Genomic DNA, 24,691 nt, shown 5'->3' with positions numbered 1-24,691 from the left:
TCTCTGCCCATTTTTTAAATTGGGTTGTTTGTTTGATGTTGAATTATATGAATTCTTTGCATAGATTGGATATTAACCCTTTGTTGGATATATCATTTGCAAGTATCTTCTATTCTATAGGCTATCCTTTCATTTTGTTGATAGTTTCTTTCACTGTGTGAGTTTTTTATTTGATATAGTCCTATTTGTTTATTTTTGCCTTTGTTTCTCTTGACTGAGGAGACATATTAAAAAACTATTGAATGACTAAGACTGATGTCAAAGAGCGTGCTGTGTACTTTCTTCTATGAATTTTATGGTTTCAAGTTTTACATTAAAGTCTTTAATTCATCATCATTTGAGTTTATTTTTGTTTATAGTGTAAGAGAGTAGTCCAATTTGATTCTTTTGCATGTAGCTGTTCAGTTTTCCCAACACCATTTATTGGAGAGGGTATCTTTTCCCCATAATATTTCCCCATAATCTTGCTGCCTCTGTCATAGATTAATTGATCATTTAACTGTGGATTTATTTCTGGGCTCTCTATTCTGCTCCATTGAGCTATATGTGTTTATGTGCCAGTATCATACTGTTTTGATTACTGTAGGTTTGTAGTATAGTTTGAAACACAGGAGCTCAAGCTTTGCTCTTCTTTCTCAAGACTGTTTTGGTTATCTAGGATCTTTTGTGTTTCCACACATATTTTAGAATTATTTGTTCTAGTTCTGCAAAAAATGCCTTTAGTACTTTGGAAGGGATTGCACTGAATCTGTAGATTGCCTTGGGCAGTATGGTCATTTTAGCAATAATAATTCTTCCAATCCATGAGCACAGTATATCACCCCATGTATTGTATCCTCTTCAATTTCTTTCATCAATATCTTATAGTTTTCCAAGTATAGATTTTTTTTTTTTTTTACCTCTTTGGTTAGGTTTATTCCTAGTGTTTTATTCTTTTTGATACCATTGTAAGTAGGATTGCTTTCTTCATTTCTCTCTCTGATAGTTCATTTTTAATGTATGGAAACACAGCAGTTCTGTTGTGTTAACAGAACACATAATTAACATGTTATGTTTATTTTTTTTTAACATGTTTTATTTAACATGTTGTTGTTTATTCACTAAATTGTGTCCGACTCTTTGCAACCTCATGGACTGTAGACCACCAGGCTCCTCTGTCCATGGGATTTCCCAGGCAAGAATTCTGGAGTGGGTTACCATTTCCTTCTTCAAGGGATTTTACCAACCCAGGGATCAAACTCGTCTCTTGCATTGACAGGCAGATTCTTTACCACTGAGCCACCAGGGAAGCCTACATTTGTTAGTACTTTTAGAATAAGATCTATTTAGGTTGAACTGGATGAAACTGCAATTTTTGTGGGATAATTGCTCAACATCAGCAGTTTCATCCACTTTGACCTAATAAGACAGGAAAGTAAGACTGCAGTGGATTTCCCCTAACTAACTCATTCTGCTGAGTGGTCCAGACCCAAAGTTTCCCAGGTCCCCAGTTACATTGCCTGTGACCTTTCTAAGAGCCACAGTGCTTTCTTTGGCTATTACAGTGCATCCTAAGGAGTGTCACTAGGAAAGGAAAAAAAGAACTTCAAAAGTAAGAACAAAACTGAAAATTCCAGCCTGGCTGCAGCACCAGGACATGTGTCCCAGACATGCCAGCCACAGGCTGGGCCCATAGGAGGTAGCTCTTAACTTGTTAATATATATTATTGATATATTAATTTTGTATCCTGAAACTTTACTCAATTCATTTATTAGTTCTAATAGTTTCCTGGTGGTGGCCTTAGAATTTTCTATATATATTATTTTGTTACCTTCAAACAGTGACAGTTTTACTTCTTTCTTTCTAATTTGGATTCCATTTATGTATTTTTCTTGTCTTCTATGGTTAATGCTTCCAATACTATGTTGAATAACAGTGGCAAGAGTGGGCATTCTCATCTTGATCCCCATCTTAGAGAAAATACTTTCATGTTTTCACTAGTGTATATAATGTTGGCTGTGGCTTTGTCATATATGGCATTTATTTTGTTGAGGTATGTTTCTTGTATGCCCACTTTTTTAATTAAGAGTTTTTTTTAAATCATAAATGGATGTTGAATTTTATCAAAAGTTTTTAGGCATCTATTGATATGATCATATAATTTTTATTTTTCAACTTGTTAATGTGATGTATCACATTGGTTGATTTGCAATATTAAAACATTCTTGTATCCCTGGGATGAGTCCAACTTGATCATGATGTATAATCCTTTTAATGTATTATTGAATTCTGTTTGCTAATATTTTATTGAGAATTTTCACATGTATGTTCACCAGTGATAATGACCTGTAATTTTCTTTTGTAGTGTCTGGTTTTGGTATTAAGGTGGTACAGGCCTTACAGAATGCATTCAGAATTGTTCCTTCTTCTGTGATTTTTTGGAATAATTTGAGAAGGGTAGGTGGTATCTCTTCAGGTGTTTAGTAGAATTCACCTATGAATCCATCTGGTCCTAGACTTTTGTTTGTTTGGAGTAATTTTTTTTTTTTTTTTTACTATTGATTTAATTTCATTGCTGGTAATCAATCTGCTCATATTTTCTATTTCTTCCTGATTCATTCCTGGGAGATTGTATGTTTCTAGAAATTTATCCATTTCTTCTACTTTGTCCATTTTATTAACCTATAATAATTTTTTGTAGTAATCTCTTATGATCCTTTATATTTGTATGGTGTCAGTTGTAACTTTTCTTCTTTCATTTCTGATTTCATTTACTTGGGACCATTCTTTTTCTTGAGGAGTATGGTTAAAAATGTATCCATTTTGTTTATCTGTTCAAAGAACCAGCCTTTAGTTTCATTGATTTTTTTCCTTTAGTCTCTATTACATTTGTTTCTACTCTGATCTTTACTGATGCTGAGCTCTTTAAGCTTTTGCATGACTGTAAAACTCTCTTTTTCAAATCTGAATGATAGCTTTGTCAGGTATTCTTGGTTGTAGATTTTTTCCTTTCATCCCTTTGAATATATAGTGCCTCTTTCTTCTGGCCTGTAAAGTTTCTGCTGAAAAGTTAGCTGGTAGTCTTATGGAAGCTCCCTTGTACATAATTAGTTCCTTTTCCCTTGCTCCTTTTCCGATTCTCTCCTTATCTTTAATTTTGCCACATTAATTATAACGTGCCTTGCTGTGGACATCTTTGAGTTCATCTTGTTTGGGACTCTCTGTGCCTCCTGGACCTGGATGTCTGCTTCCTTCCCCAGGTTAAGAAAGTTTTCATCTATTATTTCTTCAAATAAGCTATCTGCCCCCTTTTCTCTCTTCTTCTCTGAGACCCCTATAATACAAATGTTAGCCTTCTTGACAAGGTCCCAGAAGTCTCTCAAGCTTTCCTTATTTTTAAAAATTGTTTTTTCTGTTTAGCTCCAGTGATTTCTATTACTCTGTCTTCCAGTGTGCTGATCTGTTCTTCTGCATCATCTAACTTACTGTTAATTCCTTCTGGTGTATTTTTTATTTCAGTTACCTTATTTCAGTTCTGTTTGGTTCCTCTTTCTCTTTTCTAACTCTTTGCTAAAACTTCTCAGTGTTCGGTTTTTATTTTCCTGAGTTTGTTGAGCATCTTTATGATCATTACCTTTAACTCTTCATCAGGTAGATTACTTATCTCTATTTTGCATAGTTTTTCTGAGGTTTTTTCTTGTTCATTTGTCTGGGACATATTCCTCTGTCTCCTCATTTTGGCTAATTCTCTTTATTTATTTCTGTGTATTAGGTAGGTCAATTACATTTCCTGACCTTGAAGAAGTAGCCTTACATAGGAGACATCCTTTGAGGCCCAGTAGCACACTCCTCTCTGATCATCAGAACTGTATGCTGTATGGGCGCCCCCTTTGTGAGTTGCATGGTCTCTTCTGTTGTGATGAGGCTGACTACTGTGGGCCTGTGGGCATACTGGTAAATGTGATTGGCCTCTGGCCCAGTTGACTGCCAGACCCTGCCTCTTGGGGTGGCTGCCAACCTATTGGGGGTCTGAGTCTCCTATGTGGCTGCCTTCACAGTCTGGGGGTCCCAGAGTTGGTGCTAGCCTGCTGTTGGGTGGGTCCATGTCCAAGTGTGACTACCTGTGCTGCTGGGGGGACATCAATGCCAGCCCACTGGTGGGTGGGTAAGCTCCCAGCACTAATAGCCTAGCTGTAGGACTCCAAAATGGCCCTTGCCAGCATCAGTGTCCTTGTGGAAGAACAACCTTCCTCAAATGGCTGCCACCAGTGTCTATATCCCAGAGGTTGGGCTCCAATGACCTCTTGCCTCTCTGAGAGGCTCTACAAGAACAGTAGCCTTCCAAAAGTAAGCCCCATTGGCCTTCAAAGCTAAAAAAAATCTAGGGGTTCGTCTTCCTGGTACAAGACCCTAGGCCAGAGAGCCCAGTGTGGGGCTCAGACTTCTTTCTCCTTGAGGAGAGCCTCTGCGGTTGTAATCATTCTCCTGTTTGTGGGTTATTCACCTGGGTAAGTGACTATAACATGACCCTACCCCTCCTACTCATCTCGTTTTGGTTATTTCTTTATATTTTTAGTTGTGGAAAATCTTTTTCTGCTGGTCTTTAGATCATTCTCAAAGAGAGTTGCTCTGTAAATATTTATAATGTTGGTGTGTCTGTAGGAGGAGGTGAGCTAAGGGTCTTCCTAGTCCACCATCTTGGTCACAGTCTGCTGCCTCATGATTTCATAAAATGCCAAAAAGGACCCTCTGAAGGAAGATCTTCTCCTCAGTCCTTGGATGGGGAACCTGAAGCTCAGGGAGCTTAGTGTCCTATTTTGCCAAAGGTCCCTGGCAGAGGACACACTGGAAGCCTCCTCAATTCAATTTTTAAAACATTCTTGAAGTTGGCTTTCTTTGCTGTTGTAAGAACATGCTTGGAAATTACTATTAAATCATGCATGATCAATAAACTGGGTTCCAGGAATCTTAAGGTGTGCCTCAAGTTAATTACCATAGATAATTATGTTTTACCTTTGCTTGTTCATAAAATGTTAGATTGAGGAAGAAATGGAAAGGAATATTTGACTTGTGGTGTCTTAAAGTGCTCTGAGGATAATTAAAATCTTTAAATCACATACAGAATTAAGAGCAATAGCTCAGTCCTCTATAGAAAGGGAAAAATGTTTTTTTAAGAATCCCCTAAAGTTGACATTTCAAATCAGTTGGAAGAAAAGATGCATTATTCAATAATTTTCTTTAGGATAGGATGGAAATCTAAAAAAAAAAAAAAAGCTGTCTCTGTATTCCACTTTACAGTAAAATATGGTCCAAGATACATTGATCAAGGATTTAAATTCTGAAAAAAGAAAGACATCATAGAAGTACCCTAAGTCCTCATGGGAATTTTTTCTAATACTAGAGTGTTAGTAAAAATACTCTAAATAACATTTTTAAAAGGTCAAAGCCAGAAAAGGAAAGATATTATATATTTTCTTAAAATTTATTTATTGTTTCCCTCTCTCTTTGCAAAACCCCCATCATAAATAGACAGGTAACAAATTACCAAGTAGGAAAAGTATTTACAATTCACAGACCATGAATTAATTTCCTAATATACAAATATAGAAATCAATAATAGCCCAACCTGATTAAAAGAAAGATGTAGAGGATATGAACAAAGTGATCACAGAAATAAACCTAACAGATTAGCAAAGATCAAAGATTTTCCTCACATGCTGTATTGGTAATGCTCTCAAGCATTGCTGGTGAGCATGTAAATCTATAAAGCTGCTTTTAAGTGTAATTTGACAGTATTTACCAAGCTTTAAAATTCTACTTCCAGGAGTTTATTCTAAAATATGCTTGCATATGTGTTAAATTACATGCATTAGATTATTCATTGTAGCATTGCTTGATAGAGCAAAAGACTGAAAATAAGTGCCCATCAGTATACTATTTAAATTATAGGACTTTCCTACAATGGCATACTCTGTAGACATTGAAAAGAAAAAGGTAGCATTATAGATATGAATATGGAGCAGTCTCTAAGATGTTGTTGTTGTTCAGTTGCTCAGTCATGTCTGACTGTTTGTGACCCCATGGACTGCAGCACGCCAGGCTTCACTGTCCATCACCATCTCCCAGAGCTTGCTCAGACTCATGTCCATTGAGTCAGTGATGCCATCCAACCATCTCATCCTCTGCCATCCCCTTCCCCTCCTGCCTTCAATCTTTCCTAGCATCAGGGTCTTTTCCAATGAGTAGGCTCTTTGCATCAGGTGGCCAAAGTATTGGAGTTTCAGCTTCAGCATCAGTCCTTCCAATAAATATTCAGGATTGATTTCCTTTAGGATTGACTGGTTTGATCTCCTCGCAGTCCAAGGGACTCTCAAGAGTCTTCTCCAACACCACAGTTCAAAAGCATAAATTCTTCAGCGCTCAGCCTTCTTTATAGTCCAACTCTCACATGCATACATGACTACTGGAAAATGTTAAATAAAAAAGGCAATGCAGTGTGTATGGTCTGCTACCACTTGTACTTAATGAAATACTTTCACTTAAATATATATTCTCCAAAAGGATTCACAAAATAATAATATTGATTTTCTTGAGGAGCTGAGGACAGGGCTGGAAGGAAGATTTACTTTTTATTGTATACTCTTTTGTAATTTTGAGTTGTATGACATGTCCGTGTATTACCTACTTTAAAAATAATTTTAAAAGGACATACCTCGCATATCTTAATAGCACATTTCATTTCTAAAGTCAGTGGAACTTGTAGGCTATGACCAGACACCTTTCATATTATTTGACCAGTAGACAAGAGGTCCTTAATGACAGAAAGCTATAAGGCTTGACTAGTCCCTTACTAGCTAAGGTAGTTAGTTACCTGTCTTATCTTGAGCATCAGCTTCTATCCTTTTCCCATTACCTGAGATAAAGGTATATTTGGCCTATTTGGTTGTATACTTAGAACTTGGGAGTTGCTTTGATTAGGCATGTAACACTGCAAGGGAGAGAATATCAGTTTTACCATCTGTTTGAATGTATTGGTTTGTTTCTTTCATGAACGCACACAAAAATACTCTCTCATAGTCTCCCCATTTAAAAATTATAACAATAATATTAACACATGCTTATTGTAGAAAATTTGGAAAATACAGAAAAATATTTAGAAGAAAATAAAAATTTCTTTACCACCTAGAAGTAATAATTTTTTTTCTTTAATCTATATCATGGATGCTTTCCTAACTGTCAAATAGTCTTCTGAAACTTTTTGTTGTTGCACTGCACTGCATGCAGAATCTTAGTTCTCCAACCAGGGGTTGAACCTATGCCGGCTGCAGCGGAAGCGTGGAGTCCTTACCACAGGACCAACAGGGAATTCCCCACAGCATTTGTTTTTATTTTTTATTTAATTTATTTATTTTATTTTTTTTTTTTAATTTTATTTTATTTTTAAACTTTACATAATTGTATTAGTTTTGCCAAATATCAAAATGAATCCGCCACAGGTATACATATGTTCCCCATCCTGAACCCTCCTCCCTCCTCCCTCCCCATACCATCCCTCTGGGTCGTCCCAGTGCACTAGCCCCAAGCATCCAGTATCGTGCATCGAACCTGGACTGGCAACTCATTTCTTACATGATATTTTACATGTTTCAATGTCATTCTCCCAAATTTTCCCACCCTCTCCCTCTCCCACAGAGTCCATTAGACTGTTCTATACATCAGTGTCTCTTTTGCTGTCTCCTAGGCTAATTACTTTACAATATTGTATTGGTTTTGCCATACATCAACATGAATCCACCATGGGTGTACACATGTTCCCCATCCTGAACCCCCCCTCCTACCTCCCTCTGCATACCATCCCTCTGGGTCATCCCAGTGCATCAGTCCCGAGCATCCTGTATCATGCATTTGTTTTTTTTTTTTTTTTTTTTTTTTTTTTTTTCATGCATTTGTTTTTAAAATGCCATATGGTATACTATTTTGTCATTTTCCCCCCACCTAGTCAATTTTAATGACCTTGAGGGTATTACTTATTTTTAATTGTGCTAAGTAAAAATAAGTCAGACAGAAAAAGACAAATGCTGTATGATCTCATATGTGGACTCTATTTTTTTTTAAAGTTTGTTGTGAAGTGAACACAGGTACAGAAAACCACACAAAATAAATGTATAGCTTAATGAGTCATCTTATGGCAAATAACTTTGTAACTACATCCCAAGTTACTAAAGAGAACTTTGCAAGCACTCCTCTCCCCACAACTCTCTCCAGGTTTTCCTCTCCAATCTAAGCCCTCTCATTCCCCTGAAATGAACACGTAGCCTGACTTTTATAGTTATCATTTTCTTTCTTTTTTAAAAAATTTATTTATTTACTTTTGACCGTTCTTGATCTTCATTGTGGCTCAGGCTTTTCTCTAGTCACAGTGAGCGAGGGCTACCCTCTAGTCGTGGTGTGCACACTTCCCATTGTGGTTCCTTCTCTTGTGGAACACAGGCTCTAGGGCACATGAGTTTCAGTAGCTGTGGTCCCCAGGCATAGGCTCAGTAGTAGCCACTGGCTCACAGGGAAGTCCCAAGAGCTCTTTCTTGATGTGATTGATACCTTCCCTGCTTTTATTTTAAAGAAAAAGGGAGATCTTCCCTCCTCCAACTTTTTTTTTTTTTTTTTGTAACTTTATTTATTTTTGGCTGTGCTGGGTCTTTGTCGTTGCTTGGGCTTGTCTCTAGTTGTGGAAAGTGGGGAATCCTATCTCTAGTCGCAGTGCATAGGCTTTATTTCGGTGGCCTCTCTTGGTTCAGACCACGGGCTCTAGAGCACAGGCTCAGTGGTTGTGAGACATGGACTTCGTTGCTTTTCACCACGTGGGATCCTCCTGGATCAGGGATCGAACCCCTGTCTTCTGCGTTGGCAGGCAAATGCTTTACCACTGAGCCATCAGGGAAACCCAGTAATCATCTTCTTTTTTTTATTAGCTATAATATCTTATTTTAAAAAATTTTAATATAAATTTATTTTAATTGGAGGCTAATTACTTTACAATATTGTATTGGTTTTGCCATACATTGACATGAATCCACCACAGGTGTACATGTATTCCCCATCCTGAATCCCCCTCCCACCTCCCTCCCTGTACCATCCCTCTGAGTCATCCCAGTGCACCAGCCCCGAGCACCCTGTATCATGCATCGAACCTGGACTGGTGATTCGTTTCACATATGATAATATACATGTTTCAGTGTCATTCTCCCAAATCATCCCATCCTTGCCCTCTCCCACAGAGTCCAAAAGACTACTCTATACATCTGTGTCTCTTTTGTTGCCTTGCATACAGGGTTATCATTACCATCTTTCTAAATTCCATATATATGTGTCAGTATATTGTATTGGTGTTTTTCTTTATGGCTTACTTCACTCTGTATAATAGGCTCCAGTTTCATCCACCTCATTAGAACTGATTCAAATGTATTCTTTTTAATGGTTGAGTAATACTCCATTGTGTATATGTACCACTGCTTTCTTATCCATTCGCCTGCTGATGGACATCTAGGTTGCTTCCATGTCCTGGCTATCATAAACAGTGCTGCAATGAACATTGGGGTACACGTGTCTCTTTCAATTCTGGTTTCCTTGGTGTGTATGCCCAGCAGTGGGATTGCTGTGTCATATGGCAGCTCTATTTCCAGTTTTTTAAGGAATCTCCACACTGTTCTCCATAGTGGCTATACTAGTTTGCATTCCCACCAACAGTGTAAGAGGATTCCATTTTCTCCACACCCTCTCCAGCATTTATTGTTTGTAGACTTTTGGATAGCAGTCATTCTGACTGGCATGAAATGGTACCTCATTGTGGTTTTGATTTGCATTTCTCTGATAATGAGAGATGTTGAACATCTTTTCATGTGTTTGTTAGCCATCTGTATGTCTTCTTTGGAGAAATGTCTGTTTATTTCTTTGACCCATTTTTTGATTGGGTTGTTTATTTTTCTGGAATTGAGCTGTAGGAATTGCTTGTATATTTTTGAGATTAATTCTTTGTCATTTGCTTTATTTGCTATTATTTTCTCCCATTCTGAAGGCTGTCTTTTCACCTTGCTTATAGTTTCCTTTGTTGTGCAAAAGCTTTTAATTTTAATTAGGTCCCATTTGTTTATTTTTGCTTTTATTTCCAATATTCTGGGAGGTGGGTCATAGAGGATCCTGCTGTGATGTATGTCAGAGATTGTTTTGCCTATGTTTTCCTCTAGGAGTTTTATAGTTTCTGGTCTTACATTTAGAGCTTTAATCCATTTGAGTTTATTTTTGTGTATGGTGTTAGAAAGTGTTCTAGTTTCATTCTTTTTTTTTTTTTCAGTCTCAGAATTCTTTTTATTTATCTCTAGGTTACAAATTTCTTTTATTTTTTTAATTTTATTTTATTTTTAAACTTTACATAATTGTATTAGTTTTGCCAAATATCAAAATGAATCTGCCACAGGTATACATGTGTTCCCCATCCTGAACCCTCCTCCTTCCTCCCTCCCCATACCATCCCTCTGGGTCATCCCAGTGCACTAGCCCCAAGCATCCAGTATCGTGCATCGAACCTGGACTGGCAACTCTTTTCTTACATGATATTTTACATGTTTCAATGTCATTCTCCCAAATCTTCCCACCCTCTCCCTCTCCCACAGAGTCCATAAGACTGTTCTATACATCAGTGTCTCTTTTGCTGTCTCGTACACAGGGTTATTGTTACCATCTTTCTAAATTCCATATATATGCGTTAGTATACTGTATTGGTGTTTTTCTTTATGGCTTACTTCACTCTGTATAATAGGCTCCAGTTTCATCCACCTCATTAGAACTGATTCAAATTTATTCTTTTTAATGGCTGAGTAATACTCCATTGTGTATATGTACCCCAGCTTTCTTATCCATTCATCTGCTGATGGACATCTAGGTTGCTTCCATGTCCTGGCTATTATAAACAGTGCTACGATGAACATTGGGGTACATGTGTCTCTTTCCCTACTGTTTTCCTCAGTGTGTATGCCCAGCAGTGGGACAAGTGGTTGACCAGTTTTCCCAGCACCACTTGTTAAAGAGATTGCCTTTTCTCCATTGTATATTCTTGCCTCCTTTGCCAAATATAAGGTGTCCATAGGTGCGTGGATTTATCTCTGGGCTTTCTACTTTGTTCCATTGATCTATATTTCTGTCTTTCTGCCAGTACCATACTGTCTTGATGACTGGCTTTGTAGTAGAGCCTGAAGTCAGGCATGTTGATTCCTCCAGTTCCATTCTTCTTTCTCAAGATTGCTTTGGCTATTCGAGGTTTTTTGTGTTTCCATACAAACTGTGAAATTATTTTTTCTAGTTCTGTGAAAAATACCATTGGTAGCTTTATAGGGATTGCATTGAATCTATAGATTGCTTTGGGTAGTATACTCATTTTCATTATATTGAGTCTTCTGATCCATGAACACGGTATATTTCTCCATCTATTTGTGTCCTCTTTGATTTCTTTCACCAGTGTTTTATAGTTTTCTATATATAGGCCTTTGTTTCTTTAGGTAGATACATTCCTAAGTATTTCATTCTTTTCGTTGCAATGGTGAATGTGATTGTTTCCTTAATTTCTCTTTCTGTTTTCTCATTATTAGTGTATAGGAATGCAAGGGATTTCTGTGTGTTGATTTTATATCCTGCAACTTTACTATATTCATTGATTAGCTCTAGTAATTTTCTGGTGGAGTCTTTAGGGTTTTCTGTGTAGAGGATCATGTTATCTGCAAACAGTGAGAGTTTTACTTCTTCTTTTCCAATATGGATTTATTTCTTTTTCTGCTTTGATTGCTGTGGCCAAAACTTCCAAAACTATGCTGAATAGTAGTGGTGAGAGTGGGCACCCTTGTCTTGTTCCTGACTTTAGGGGAAATGCTTTCGATTTTTCATCACTGAGGATAATGTTAGCTGTGGGTTTGTCATATATAGCTTTTATTATGTTGAGGTATGTTCCTTCTATTCCTGCTTTCTGTTTTTTTTTTTTTTTTTGTCATAAATTGATGTTGAATTTTGTCAAAGACTTTCTCTGCATCTATTGAGATAATCATATGGTTTTTATCTTTCAATTTGTTAATGTGTTGTATTATGTTGGTTGATTTGTGGATATTGAATAATCCTTGCTTCCCTGGGATAAAGCCCACTTGGTCATGATGTATGATCTTTTAATATGTTGTTGGATTCTGTTTGCTAGGAGTTTGTTAAGGATTTTTGCATCTATGTTCATCAGTGATATTGGCCTGTAGTTTTCTTTTTTTGTGGCATCTTTGTCTGGTTTTGGTATTAGGGTGATGGTGGCCTCATAGAATGAGTTTGGCAGTTTACCTTCCTCTGCAATTTTCTGGAAGAGTTTGAGTAGGATAGGTGTTAGCTTTTCTCTCAATTTTTGGTATAATTCAGCTGTGAAGCTATCTGGTCCTGGGCTTTTGTTTGCTGGAAGATTTCTGATTACAGTTTCAATTTCTGTGCTTGTGATGGGTCTGTTAAGATTTTCTATTTCTTCCTGGTTCAGTTTTGGAAAGTTCTACTTTTCTAAGAATTTGTCTGTTTCTTCCAAGTTGTCCATTTTATTTGCATATAGTTTCTGATAGTAGTCTCTTATGATCCTTTGTATTTCTATGTTGTCTGTTGTGATCTCTCCATTTTCATTTCTAATTTTTATGTGATTTTTCTCCGTTTGTTTCTTGGTGAGTCTGGCTAATGGTTTGTCAATTTTATTTATCTTCTGAAAGAACCAGCTTTTGGCTTTGTTGATTTTTGCTATGGCCTGTTTCTTTTGCATTTATTTCTGCCCTAATTTTTTAAGATTTCTTTCCTTCTACTAACCCTGGGGTTCTTAATTTCTTCCTTTTCTAGTTGCTTTAGGTGTAGAGTTGGGTTATTTATTTGATTTTTTTTTCTTGTTTCTTGAGGTATGCCTGTATTGCTATGAACCTTCCCCTTAGCACTGCTTTTAGTGTCCCATAGGTTTTGGGTTGTTGTGTTTTCATTTGTTTCTATACATATTTTGATTTCTTTTTGATTTCTTCTGTGATTTGTTGGTTATCCAGCAGCGTGTTGTTCAGCCTCCATATATTGGAATTTTTAATAGTTTTTCTCGGGACTCTACTTTTAAAAAAAAGGAAAAAAGAAGCTCATAGATACAGAGAACAGACAGGTGGTTATCAGAGGCAGGGGTTGGGGAGTAGGCTAAATGGGTGTAAGTAGTGAAAAGGTACAAACTTCCAGTTATGAAGTAAGTTCTGAGGACTTAATGTACATGGTGACTATAATTAATAATACTGTACAGGATATTTGAAAGGTACCAAGAAAGTGAATCTTAGGCTTTCTCATCACAGGAAAAAAAAATTTTTGTAACCATGCATGGTGCAGAAGGTTAACTAGATGTGGTGATCATTTTGCAACATTTACAAATATTAAATCATTATGTTGTACACATAAAGCTAATATGTTATATGTCAATTATATCTCAATACAAAAATAAATAAAATTAAGAAAAGACAGTTTTGTCTCTTAAAAAAATCTATATAGTATGCCATTTTTATCATTTTTTCCCTTAATAAATAGTCATGACTATACTCATGTACTTTGTGCATGCCTTAATTATTCCTTTATGCTCCATTTCCTAGGAGTAAAATTCCTGCATCAAAGAGAATGAATGCTTTCAAGGCTGTTAGATGTGTTGCCAAATTTCTCTTTGGGAAGATGCTACTTATTTGTACTTCCCAAGTACACATGTGAATGGTGCACATCCATTTCTGTGCATCCCAGTTAATGGTGGGCATCATTGTTTAAAGCTGTTTTCCAATTTGAGAGGCTAATATGCTATTTTGCTTTAATATTCATTTTCTCTGATTACTTTCAAAGCTATCATTCCCCCCCCCCATTGGTGACTAGCCACTTCTTAAATATATTTTTTCATGTCTTCTGAATCATCTGGGGATTTTTTTTCCAAATAAGAGGTAGTATCAAATTTTAATATGCCCCTTCTCAGGTTTACTGGCCCTGTCTCTGCCCCTTTTTTCCCCAGAGATACCCAGGGAAGTATCTTGCCTGAGACAGCATAAGAAATCTCTTTCCACAGAGTTCCAGTGTATTATGATTGAGCAGTTGTGCAAATAAGAACATGACTTAGCATTGCTGGGAAACAATTTTTAGAAGCCCCTGTGGGTATGGAAGCAACCTTCTGCCTTTGAGAAGATCTAAGGGATAGAAAGGCTTTTTTTTTTTTAAAGTAGACAAGATAAAAAGTGTATTGCTATGTTAGATGTTTTGAGCACCTGAGAAAAGAGGTGATGAATAAATACCAAGCTTTATATATTGCTGTTATCAATAGTGTGAGCCACACACTTTCTTGTTTGCCTTGTTTTTAATCATCTGCTTCTATTTCACATCAACCTTCTTCGTTGGCTTTTCAGATTGGACAAGTTGTCCTGGAAGAGAGTCTTCAGTTCTTTTTTTTTTTTTTTTAAGTCTTTACAGCATTTCTTCTGTTTCATGTTTTGGTTTTTTGACTGAGAGCCATGCAGGATCTTAGCTCCTTGACCAGGGATTGAAACCATGCCTCCTGGATTGGAAGGTGAAGTCCCAACCATTGGGCCGCCAAGGAAGTCCCAGCCTTAGATTCTTAAAATTAAACTTTAAATATAATTTAAAAATATATATTATTACCATGTAGTTTATTTCTCTGCTTTTCTCGTTTCCTGGTGAGACCTGTAAAATTTCAGGAAATGATCTGCTTTATGAGTAAAAGATGAATAAAACTGTTGTAGATTACTCCTTTTCATTTCCGTCTTCAAGTTTGGGTGAAATTAGTGGCTTAATAATGATACACGTCACTCAAAAATATTTATTTATTGAATGAAGGAATGAACTGCTACAGAAATAAATCCTAGATAAGAGATTAGTGTGTAACCTCGCTTTTTATTGTCTCTGTATGTAGTCTTGGAAATGGATCCTTGCACCAGGCATTCTTTACATCTTTGAAAGGATCCTCAGATTTTACCGCTCTCAGCAGAAGGTTGTGATTACCAAGGTAAAGAATATGCACTTTCTTCTTGTTGTGCTAAGAGTTCTGTTCTTCCTGATTATAGAAATAAATTGCCATGTTGTCACCTTCACAGGAATAAAAAAGAACTTGAGGGCAATATATTTGAGTTCCTCTGGTGTTGGACAGAACTGGAGAGGTTTGGCAGAAATCATCAGCATGGGTCTATGTCAGAAGTTGCTAACAGGCAGTCTACACCATATCTCTGTAGCCTGTCAGACTCCTCTGTCCATGGGATTCACCAGGCAAGAATACTAGAGTGGGTAGCCATTCCCTTCTCCAACACTTTGGCCACCTGATATGGAGAGCCAACTCATTGGAAAAGACCCTGATGCTGGGAAAAGATTGAGGGCAGGAGGAGAAGGGGATGACAAAGGATGAGATGGTTGGATAGCATCACCGACTCAATGGACATGAGTTTGGACATGAGATGGTGAAGGACAGGGAATCCTGGCATGTCCATGGGGTTGCAAAATGTCAGACATGATTGAGCAAATGAACTAGAACAACAACAACAAGAATCTAGCCCACAGACGTATTTTGTTTGGCCCTTACACCAATTGTTTAGAAAGTCGAATTGGTCGCTAACATTTAGAAACCTGGATGGAGGCTTTCACATCAAAAAAATGTCATTTCTTGTTGGTTTTCCAGCTTATCCAGTTATAGCACAGGGAACTGTATTCAATATTTTGTAACAAGATAGAATGGAATTTAATCTGAAAAATAACTGAATCACTTTGCTGTATACCTGAAACTAACACAATATTGTAAATCAACTATGCTTCAATTTAAAACTGGCATTTATAGCCTCTCTTGAAGAATCAAGCAACTTGATAATGCTGAATCTCTGCTCCATAGTGCAACCATTGTCTGGAATTGGTAATTGCTGCCCTGTTCAGAAAGGAGTTCTGTTTGCAATTTACTGTCATCACCAGCCCTCCAGCTTTACTCATTTACTTTATCTGCTTGCCCCGTCACCATTTGAATTTGCCTCTTTTGGCCTCTGTGCTTCGTTCATAGGTTGTCATGCACCCATCCAAAGTTTTGGAATTGCAGATGCACAAGCATGGCTTCAGTATGGAAGTGGGACAGTATATTTTTGTTAATTGCCCCTCAATCTCTAGCCTGGAGCGGCATCCCTTTACCCTGACCTCTGCTCCAGAGGAAGACTTCTCCATTCATATCCGAGCAGTGGGGGACTGGACAGAAAATCTCATAAGGACTTTTGAACAGCAGTATTCGCCAGTTCCCAGGTAGGTCCTTAAGAGCAATAGAGACCCAGACCAGAACACAGCAGGCAGAAAAGAGAAAGTAATTCCTCACTGAACCTTAAGTCTAGTAAAAATGGTATATGATTAAAGTAAACAAGCAACAATGAGCCGTGGAGCAGTTATGCCTCTGGGAGGACGTTTGAGGTTGCAGGTAGAGGTGAGACTTCACTTTTGCCCATTGTCTTTTGCCTTCTGCCAGGATCCAGGTGGACGGGCCTTTTGGCACTGTCAGTGAGGATGTTTTCCAGTATGAAGTGGCTGTGTTGGTTGGAGCAGGAATTGGGGTTACCCCCTTTGCTTCTATCTTGAAATCCATCTGGTACAAATTTCAGCATACAGATCACAACCTCAAAACACAAAAGGTACACTCCTGAGTACCATTTTTCATCTGGTCTGAGCCTGACAGGTCCACAGTTTTCATGGGCTAAGCATTTTACAATTAGTAAGAGAGTAACCTCTCCCTGGAGTTACGAGAGTAAGTGATCACTTCTCCCAGCCAAGGCATCTGCTTCTGCAGACTTGCCATAAGAACCGGGTCTTCATCTCCAACTGGAGTTAAAAGCAACTTGAACTGAAGCTGATGTTTGAGCTCTTTCCATAAGGGAAGTTGTCAGGACTCTGGACATTAATGCCACTTGAGGTCAGCAGCTCTGTAGAAGTGATTTTTTCCAGGTCACTCTTAGACTTGATCAACAAATATAGTATATATGTGCATAATCATGTCACCATAGTGCACATTGTAAGAGGCACTTAATAAGGCTATATTCTCTTTTGCTGATTTCAGATCTATTTCTACTGGATCTGCAGGGAGATGGGTGCTTTTGCTTGGTTCAATGACCTATTGGCTTCCCTGGAACAGGAGATGGAGGAATTAGGCAAAGTGGGTTTTCTAAACTACCGTCTCTTCCTCACCGGATGGGACAGCAACTTTGTGAGTTCAAACAACACACTAATTCCCTAAGATGAAGGTCAGATAAAACATAATGCATGCTGAGCAGAAAAAATCATATCTTATGATTTCCTACCTGCTTTCACCTTCACACCCAAGTTTAAAAGTGGCTGAAGGAAGGGTAGCTATCAGGACCTGCTTTTTCTAACTTTCTATTTCTCCAACTCCAGGCTGGTCATGCAGCACTAAACTTTGATAAGGCCAATGACATCCTGACAGGTCTGAAACAGAAAACCTTCTTTGGGAGACCTATGTGGGACAATGAGTTCTCTACAATAGCTACCGCTCACCCCAAGTAAGTGTATTCTCCCCTAGTTGGTTGATTTTGCAGAATTAGGTTTAGGAAAAGTATTACAGCATGTTGAACACGCTTGGGAAAAGATTTCTGGGGCCAAAACTATTTGTACCAATCTTAGATTCTTGCTTAAAAGTGAGGAAATTTCATCTGAGATTTCAGCCAAATAGGGGTCTTGATCTTGTAATTGATGAGAAGACATTTGTTGTCCCCACCTGCATTCGAACAGTGAGGCAAAGAAACTCAGTTCTGGCTGTATTACCAAATAAAAGAGAGAACTAGCACCATTCAAATGCATTGTTTTGGGCCAAAGCAATTCTGAAGAAAAATAACAAAGCTGGAGGCATAACTCTCCCAGACTTTAGATAATACTACAAAGCTACAGTAATCAAAACATCTTGGTATTGGCACAAACATATAGATCAATGGGACAGAACAGAGAGCCCGGAAATAAACCCACACACTTAGGGCCAGTTAATTTTTGACAAAGGAAGCAAGAATATACAATGGAAAAAAGACATTCTTTTCAGCAAATAGTGTTGGGAAAGCTGGACAGCCTCAGGTAAATCAATGAAGTTAGAATGCTCCCTCATACTATACACAAAAATAAATTCAAAATGGCTTAAAGACTTAAATGTAAAACATGACACCATAAAATGCCTAGAAGAGAACCTAGGTAAAACATTCTTGGACATAAATCATGGTAATGTTTTCTTAGATCAGGCTCCCAAGGCAAAAGAAATAAAAGCAAAAATAAAATAAATAGGATCATATCAAGCTTCAAAGCTTTTGCACAGCAAAGGAAACCATAAACAAAATAAAAAGATAAATATCCGGAAGAAAATATTTCCAAGCAGTGCAACTGACAAGGGTTTACTTTTCAAAATATACAGACAGCTTATACAACTCAATATCAAAAAAACAACTCTATTAAAAAATGGGCAGAAGACCTAAATAGCCATTTCTGCAGAGAAGGCATACAGGTGACCAACAGGCACATGAAAAGATTCTCAGCATTGCTAATTGTTAGAGAAATGCAAATCAAAACTAAAAATGAAGTATCACTTCACACCAGTCAGAATGCTGCTGCTGCTGCTGCTGCTGTCGCTTCAGTCGTGTCCGACTCTGTGTGACCCCATAGATGGCAGCCCACCAGGCTCCGCCATCCCTGGGATTCTCCAGGCAAGAACGCTAGAGTGGGTTGCTATTTCCTTCTCCAATGCATGAAAGTGAAAAGTGAAAGTGAAGTCACTCAGTCATGTCTGACCCTTAGTGACCCCACGGACTGCAGCCTACCAGGCTCCTCCATCCATGGGATCTTCCAGGCAAGAGTACTGGAGTGGGGTGCCATCGCCTTCTCTGACCAGTCAGAATGGCCATCATCAAAATGTCTACAAGTAGCAAATGCTGGAGAGGGTATGAAGAAAAGGAAATCCTCTGACAGTAGTAGTGGGAATATAAATTAAAGCCACTATGGAAAGCAGTATGGAGGTCTCTTTAAAACTAGAGTTTACCATATGATTCAGCAATCCCACTCTGTGGCTTATATCCAGAGAAAAGTCTAATTTGCAAATATACATGCCATCACAATGTTCATAACAGCACTGTTTACAATAGTCAAGACATGAAAGCAACCTAAATATTGATAGATGAATGGATAAAGAGGGTGTGATACACATACTCACACACAATGGAATACTACTCAGATAATGCCATCTGCAGCAACATGGAGGGACCTAGAGATTACCATACTAAGCAAAGTAAGTCAGACAAAGATATAATATCACTTATATGTGGAATCTAAAAAATATGGTACAAATGAACTTATTTATAAAACAGAAATAGACTCAAAGACAGAAAACAAACTTATGGTTACCAAAGGGGAAAGGGGAGGGGGAGGAATAAATTGGGAGTATGGGATTAACAGATATACACCACTATGTATGGGCTTCTCCAGTGGCTCAGTAGTAAAGAAACCACCTGCAAGGCAGGAGCTGCAGGAGATATGGGTTCAATCCCTGGTCAGGAAGATCTCCTAGAGGAGGGCTTGGCAACCCACTCCAGTATTCTTGCCTGGAGAATCCCATGGACAGAGAAGTCTGGCGGGCTACAGTCCATGGGGTTGCAGAGTCTGACATGACTGAGCACAAAACTAAATAACTGATGACCTGACCTCAGTTTTCTGAGGGGTTTTGAGACATGCTGGAACATGAAAATCAGTCATAAAATCAGCCATTCAGATGGGAAGGAGATTAAACTGATTGTATTAGATAAATTCCTGACCTTTCCAGTTCTGGAAACTTGAGCTAGAAAGAAAATTCTGAACTTCAGATTCCTCATCGGTAAATGGGGTTTATATTAGTAAGTGCCTGCTCTACTCACTTGCAGGATTGTCATGAATAATAGGCAAGACAATATATTAAAAATGCCCTGTAAACTGGAAAGCAGCATATAAACAAGAGATTATGTTAATTATTGTGTCAGGTTGACCATAGTTGAAGCTGCATTAAGGAATGCTTACATTATGTGGGAAAGGAGAAAGATGAGCCAGGGAAGAAGTAGGAGAGTGTGGAGAAGCAGTGTCACAGAAAGAGAGGATGTTATTAGAGGAGTGTTGTCAACAGTGTTGGAGGAATGGCAGGGTCCAGCGAATGCTTAGTTTAAGGATGATCTAACCATATTTATAGACAGATCAGGAGCCAGTAGATAGGAATAAAATAAACATGCAAAATAAACATGCAAAAGGGGTTTCTCCCACATTGTTTATGGGAATGTGAAACAGTGCACTACTTTGGGGAAACTCTGGCATTTCCTCAATGTTAAATTCCATCACCACATGACTCAGCATTTTGACTCCTAAGTATATACCCAAAAGAAATGAAAACATATGTCCACACACAAATTTGTGTATGAATGTATGTAAAATAGCCAAAAAGTGTGGAAACAAAAGTGTCCATCAACAGATGAATGGATAAACAAAATGTGATATATTCACACAAGGGAATATTATTCAGTTGTAAAAAGGAATGCAGTACTGTTATATGCTACAACATGGGTGAACCTTGAAAACAGTACGGTAAGTGCAAGAAATCCAACACAAAAGGCCACATATCATTTGATTCCAGATTAGGCAAATCTAGAGACAGGAAGTAGATTTGATTATCTAGGGCAGGGGTGGGGGCAGTTGGCAGAAAATGGCAAATGACTGCTAATGTGTATGGGTTTTTTGAGATGAAAATGTTCTCAGATTTTGCACAACTTGGTGGTTATACTAAAAAGCACCAGCTGCACACTCTAAAAGGGTGAATGTTATGTCATGGGAATTACATTTCAAATAAAAGAGAGGAGAGGAAGATATGAGGGAAGGAAGGAGAGAGTGAGGCCCAGAGCCTAGTTAGAAAGAGTATCTTTGGCAAGAAGAATCACCACCTCTTCAATGTGAGAAAACACTAGATGGCTTTAATAGCAGCTAACATAAGCACTTGCTATGTGCCAGGCATTTTTTAAATTGCTTTACACATGTTGTTTTTGTTTAAACCTCCAAACAAGACTATGAGCTGGATACTATTTTTATCCCCATTTTACAGGGTCGGGGGGAATGGTGAAAGAGAGATTAAGAAACTTGCCTAAAGTCATACAGCTGGGACAAATGTCAGTACAGGGATTAGAACCTAGACAGCCTGGCTTTAGAGTCCAGTAGTTCATAGGGCACTGCTCTCCATATCCTATGGGTGTGCTCAGTAGAATAGGCAAGGCTAAGTACTGAGAGGGTTAAGGGCTGGGAGCATATTGGGGATTGCAAACAGAAAAGGTGAGATGAACATGAAGAACGTGAGACCATCAATAACTGAGTTTTTATGTAAGGTTGGTGGGAGGAGAGGCATAGCAGAGGTGGAAAACATTCCCACAAACCATCAGCAGCCTTTGCTGCCTTCTAGCTCTGGCTACCATTCTCTTCTTGCAGGTTGGCGGTGGGAGTCTTCCTATGTGGTCCCCAGACTTTGGCAAAGAGCCTGAGCAAATGCTGTCACCAGTACTCCAGCCTGGATCCTAGGAAGGTTCAATTCTACTTCAACAAAGAAAATTTCTGAGTTATAGGAATAAGGATAGTAATCTGCATTTAAGTCTCTTCATCTTCAACAATTTACTTGGTTTGGTCAGGTTGAGGCAACCACTTACAGACAGTAACATGTTTCTTTCAAGGCAGTCCCTGGCAGTCTTTCTTGATTGGATTCAACTTAGTCATCACTGAGCTTCATGGACCTAAGAACTTTAGTAGTTATCATAATTGCAAAGCCCATGGATTCTTTCTTTGGAAATCATTGTAAATCCTTCTGGAATGCCCTGACTGCAGCAAGGCCTGATAGCAGATGCAGTTGACAGTTACATAATTTAACCTTGGGTGATTTTGTTGATTCCAAGTGTTAACCATATCCTGGACTCTGGGTCATTCTCCTAGTCCTCCTACCCACCAAGAAAATTTCTAAGTAAGGTGATTTTTTTTCAAATAAAAATTTATTAAAGAATTAATGACAAAATATAATAAACATAAATAGTAAAACAACAAACATAAAATTACCAAGAACTCAATCCCTATATAACAGTATGTACATTCTGTTAAACATGATCTTATCCAGTGTGAATGGCAACTTATGCTTTACTCATATTTGCTTATCAAAAAATGAAGGATTTTTCTCTGTTTAATGAATAAATCTTTTGTTACGTCATCTAGGCTCTCCATTTAGGAAAGATAATCTTGAAAGTATGCTAATCATAACTGAAATTGTATCATAATTGAAAGACAGCTATATTGTCATTAGCTTGCCTTGTTCTGTTGGAAATAATTGTGAAAACTTGAACTCCATCTTAGGATGATTATTTAGTCAACAAGGACTCTTTATTACCATTTTAATCAAGGGGAGTTATTAATGTCTTGTCTTAAAAAGATAATTTAAAATTTTGACAACGTTTCCTTGGCTCCTACGTACCTATTAAGGAATCGTTCAGTAACATAAGCAAAATGCCTTTTCTTTCGCCTATCAAAATGTTCTTTTATTTCTTCCATCCACCTGGCTCTGGGGTGTCAGTAGTCACAGTGAATCAGTAGAAGGAAAGAAGACTGGGGCCCTTAAAAGAGGAAAAATAATACACATTTTGTTGTGCTCAAAGACAATTCAAATCATAAGATTTACAAGAATGTTTCTACTGAATTAACATTAGTGCACCTCTCTCTCTACCATTGTGGCCAAAAATGAATGATTATTTCTAATTCTCCAGAAATCTACATGACTTGAAGGATTAGAAAAACTGTTTTTTTTCAGTCACTAGTCTGAACAAAATAAAGGAAGGTCATGAACTCATGGTTGTGTTTCATGTATTAACTGGACATCAAGAAAAAATACTAATGGACATTTCCGAAAGAATAGATTGGGATACCCCTGCTGTTACCAATTTCCCAGATTTCAGCTAATTTAAATTTAATAAGGCTTCAGGAACATGCACGCTGCAGCCTTGATGGTTTGGTTCCTATTAGACAACTGCTGACCAAATTATAATTTGATCTCCAATGAGTCTGATTTGGAATCTTAGTGTTCCTTAAAACTTATTATAATGTGTTCCTAAGGAGAAAGACTGTATTCTCGGTCTTGATGTCTCAATATATTGACACTTCAAGACATGGCTGCTGCTAAAATCAACATATCAAGGCCTAGAATGTTCATGGAAGCTAGCATAAAAGGTAATGATAATAATAAATCCTACATACAATCAACATCTAAGCCCAAATTGGGGATGAGCAGGCTACCTAGAAAGCTTCTCAGCTGTTTTGATCAAGTTTTTCTTCCTAGGTTGCAGTTATCGAGTATCTTTCTCAGTAAACTTTTGTTGTAGTCAATGCTTATATATGAGTAGAAAATCTCTCAATTTTAATGTCCCTCATAATTTTGATTATCTTTGCATTCTTTTGCTTGACATGTAAGCAATATGCTATTACATTCTCTACACCTATGGCAGGTTTTTAATTCACTTGACCATACTCCTAACGCAGAGGCTAGGACTCTGAGAATATAAACAGACTCAGGAGTAGTTCCAGTGGAACTTTACTAATTATTAAGGCACCTCTTAACCTCTTGAGGTTGGCCTGATGGAGATAAATCATGTTTCTCCTTAATGCCACTATGAGAGAGAATACTAGGCCGGAAGAGCTGTAGGTTATAGCCAGTGGCACTGATTGTGTTCACACCCATCTGAGAGGAAGAAGGCAGGGTCAGGCCTAATGGGCAATCTGACTGCTTATACATTTGGTCCTTTTGAAATAAATGAGAAAAATATAAATGTAAAAATTTTAGAATTTCTATGTTTTAATTTCCCAGAATAAATCTGGTTACTGGGTAGGGCTGCAGATTAGTAATTATTTAGAAGGCAAGATGAAATGTATTGTTTGACTTCTGTTCAGTGTTTATTTCATCTTGAACATAGGAAAAATTAGTGGCTTTCTAAACTTTTAAAGTTAACTACCCAGACTGAAGAGTTTTAGAACAAGAAAATGTCAACAGTCTCTTGTGTTGCTGACACATTAAAACCAGTGATCATATATCGTCCTTGTCTTAACTCTGAACTATGTATGTGAATAGACTTTAGTTCATTTCAGTTCAGTCATTCAGTCTTGTCCAACTTTGTGACCCTATGGACTGCAGCATGCCAGGCCTTCCTGTCCATCGCCAACTCCCGGAGTTTACTCAAACTCATGTCCACTGAGTTGGTGATGCCATCCAACCATCTCATCCTCTGTCGTCCCCTTCCTGGTACTGACCAAAAAATACATTTTGATATTTGGATTTTTCTAGACTAAATACACTGCTCTGCTATGTAGGCTCTTTGCTTTGCTGGCCTTCTGACCATTTTACAGCTCTAAGCACATGCTATTGTCTGAGTAGACTCAGAAGCTCTAGCAAGTTCTCAAAGGGCAAATATTATTATTCCTGTTGGAAGCAAACTAAGCAAAAACTAAGTTCCAGAAAACCCTGTTTCTGAGAAATTCTCAAATATCATTAAGAAGAATAAATGGTTAACTTAAAAGGAAAAACAACTATGCAACATTAAAGTACAATAT

At 37.8% G+C, this 24,691-nt stretch overlaps 1 protein-coding gene across 1 annotated transcript in view; it reads left to right on the top strand.

Annotated features, from left to right (window-relative positions):
- Window positions 1–23,276, top strand: part of NOX1 (NADPH oxidase 1) — a 35,330-nt gene extending 12,054 nt beyond the window's left edge. Inside the window, exons 8-13 of the mRNA XM_027535430.1 lie at window positions 14,961–15,053; window positions 16,086–16,318; window positions 16,536–16,698; window positions 17,121–17,267; window positions 17,456–17,580; window positions 21,545–23,276. Of these exons, the coding sequence (XP_027391231.1) occupies window positions 14,961–15,053; window positions 16,086–16,318; window positions 16,536–16,698; window positions 17,121–17,267; window positions 17,456–17,580; window positions 21,545–21,671 (888 nt within the window). The 3' untranslated portion in view covers window positions 21,672–23,276. The remainder of the gene's footprint in view (window positions 1–14,960; window positions 15,054–16,085; window positions 16,319–16,535; window positions 16,699–17,120; window positions 17,268–17,455; window positions 17,581–21,544) is intronic.
- Window positions 23,277–24,691: the final 1,415 nt, after the last annotated feature.

Source organism: Bos indicus x Bos taurus, chromosome X (assembly GCF_003369695.1).
Source record: "Bos indicus x Bos taurus breed Angus x Brahman F1 hybrid chromosome X, Bos_hybrid_MaternalHap_v2.0, whole genome shotgun sequence".
NCBI lineage: Eukaryota > Metazoa > Chordata > Mammalia > Artiodactyla > Bovidae > Bos > Bos indicus x Bos taurus.
This window is presented reverse-complemented; position numbering and strand designations above follow the sequence as displayed.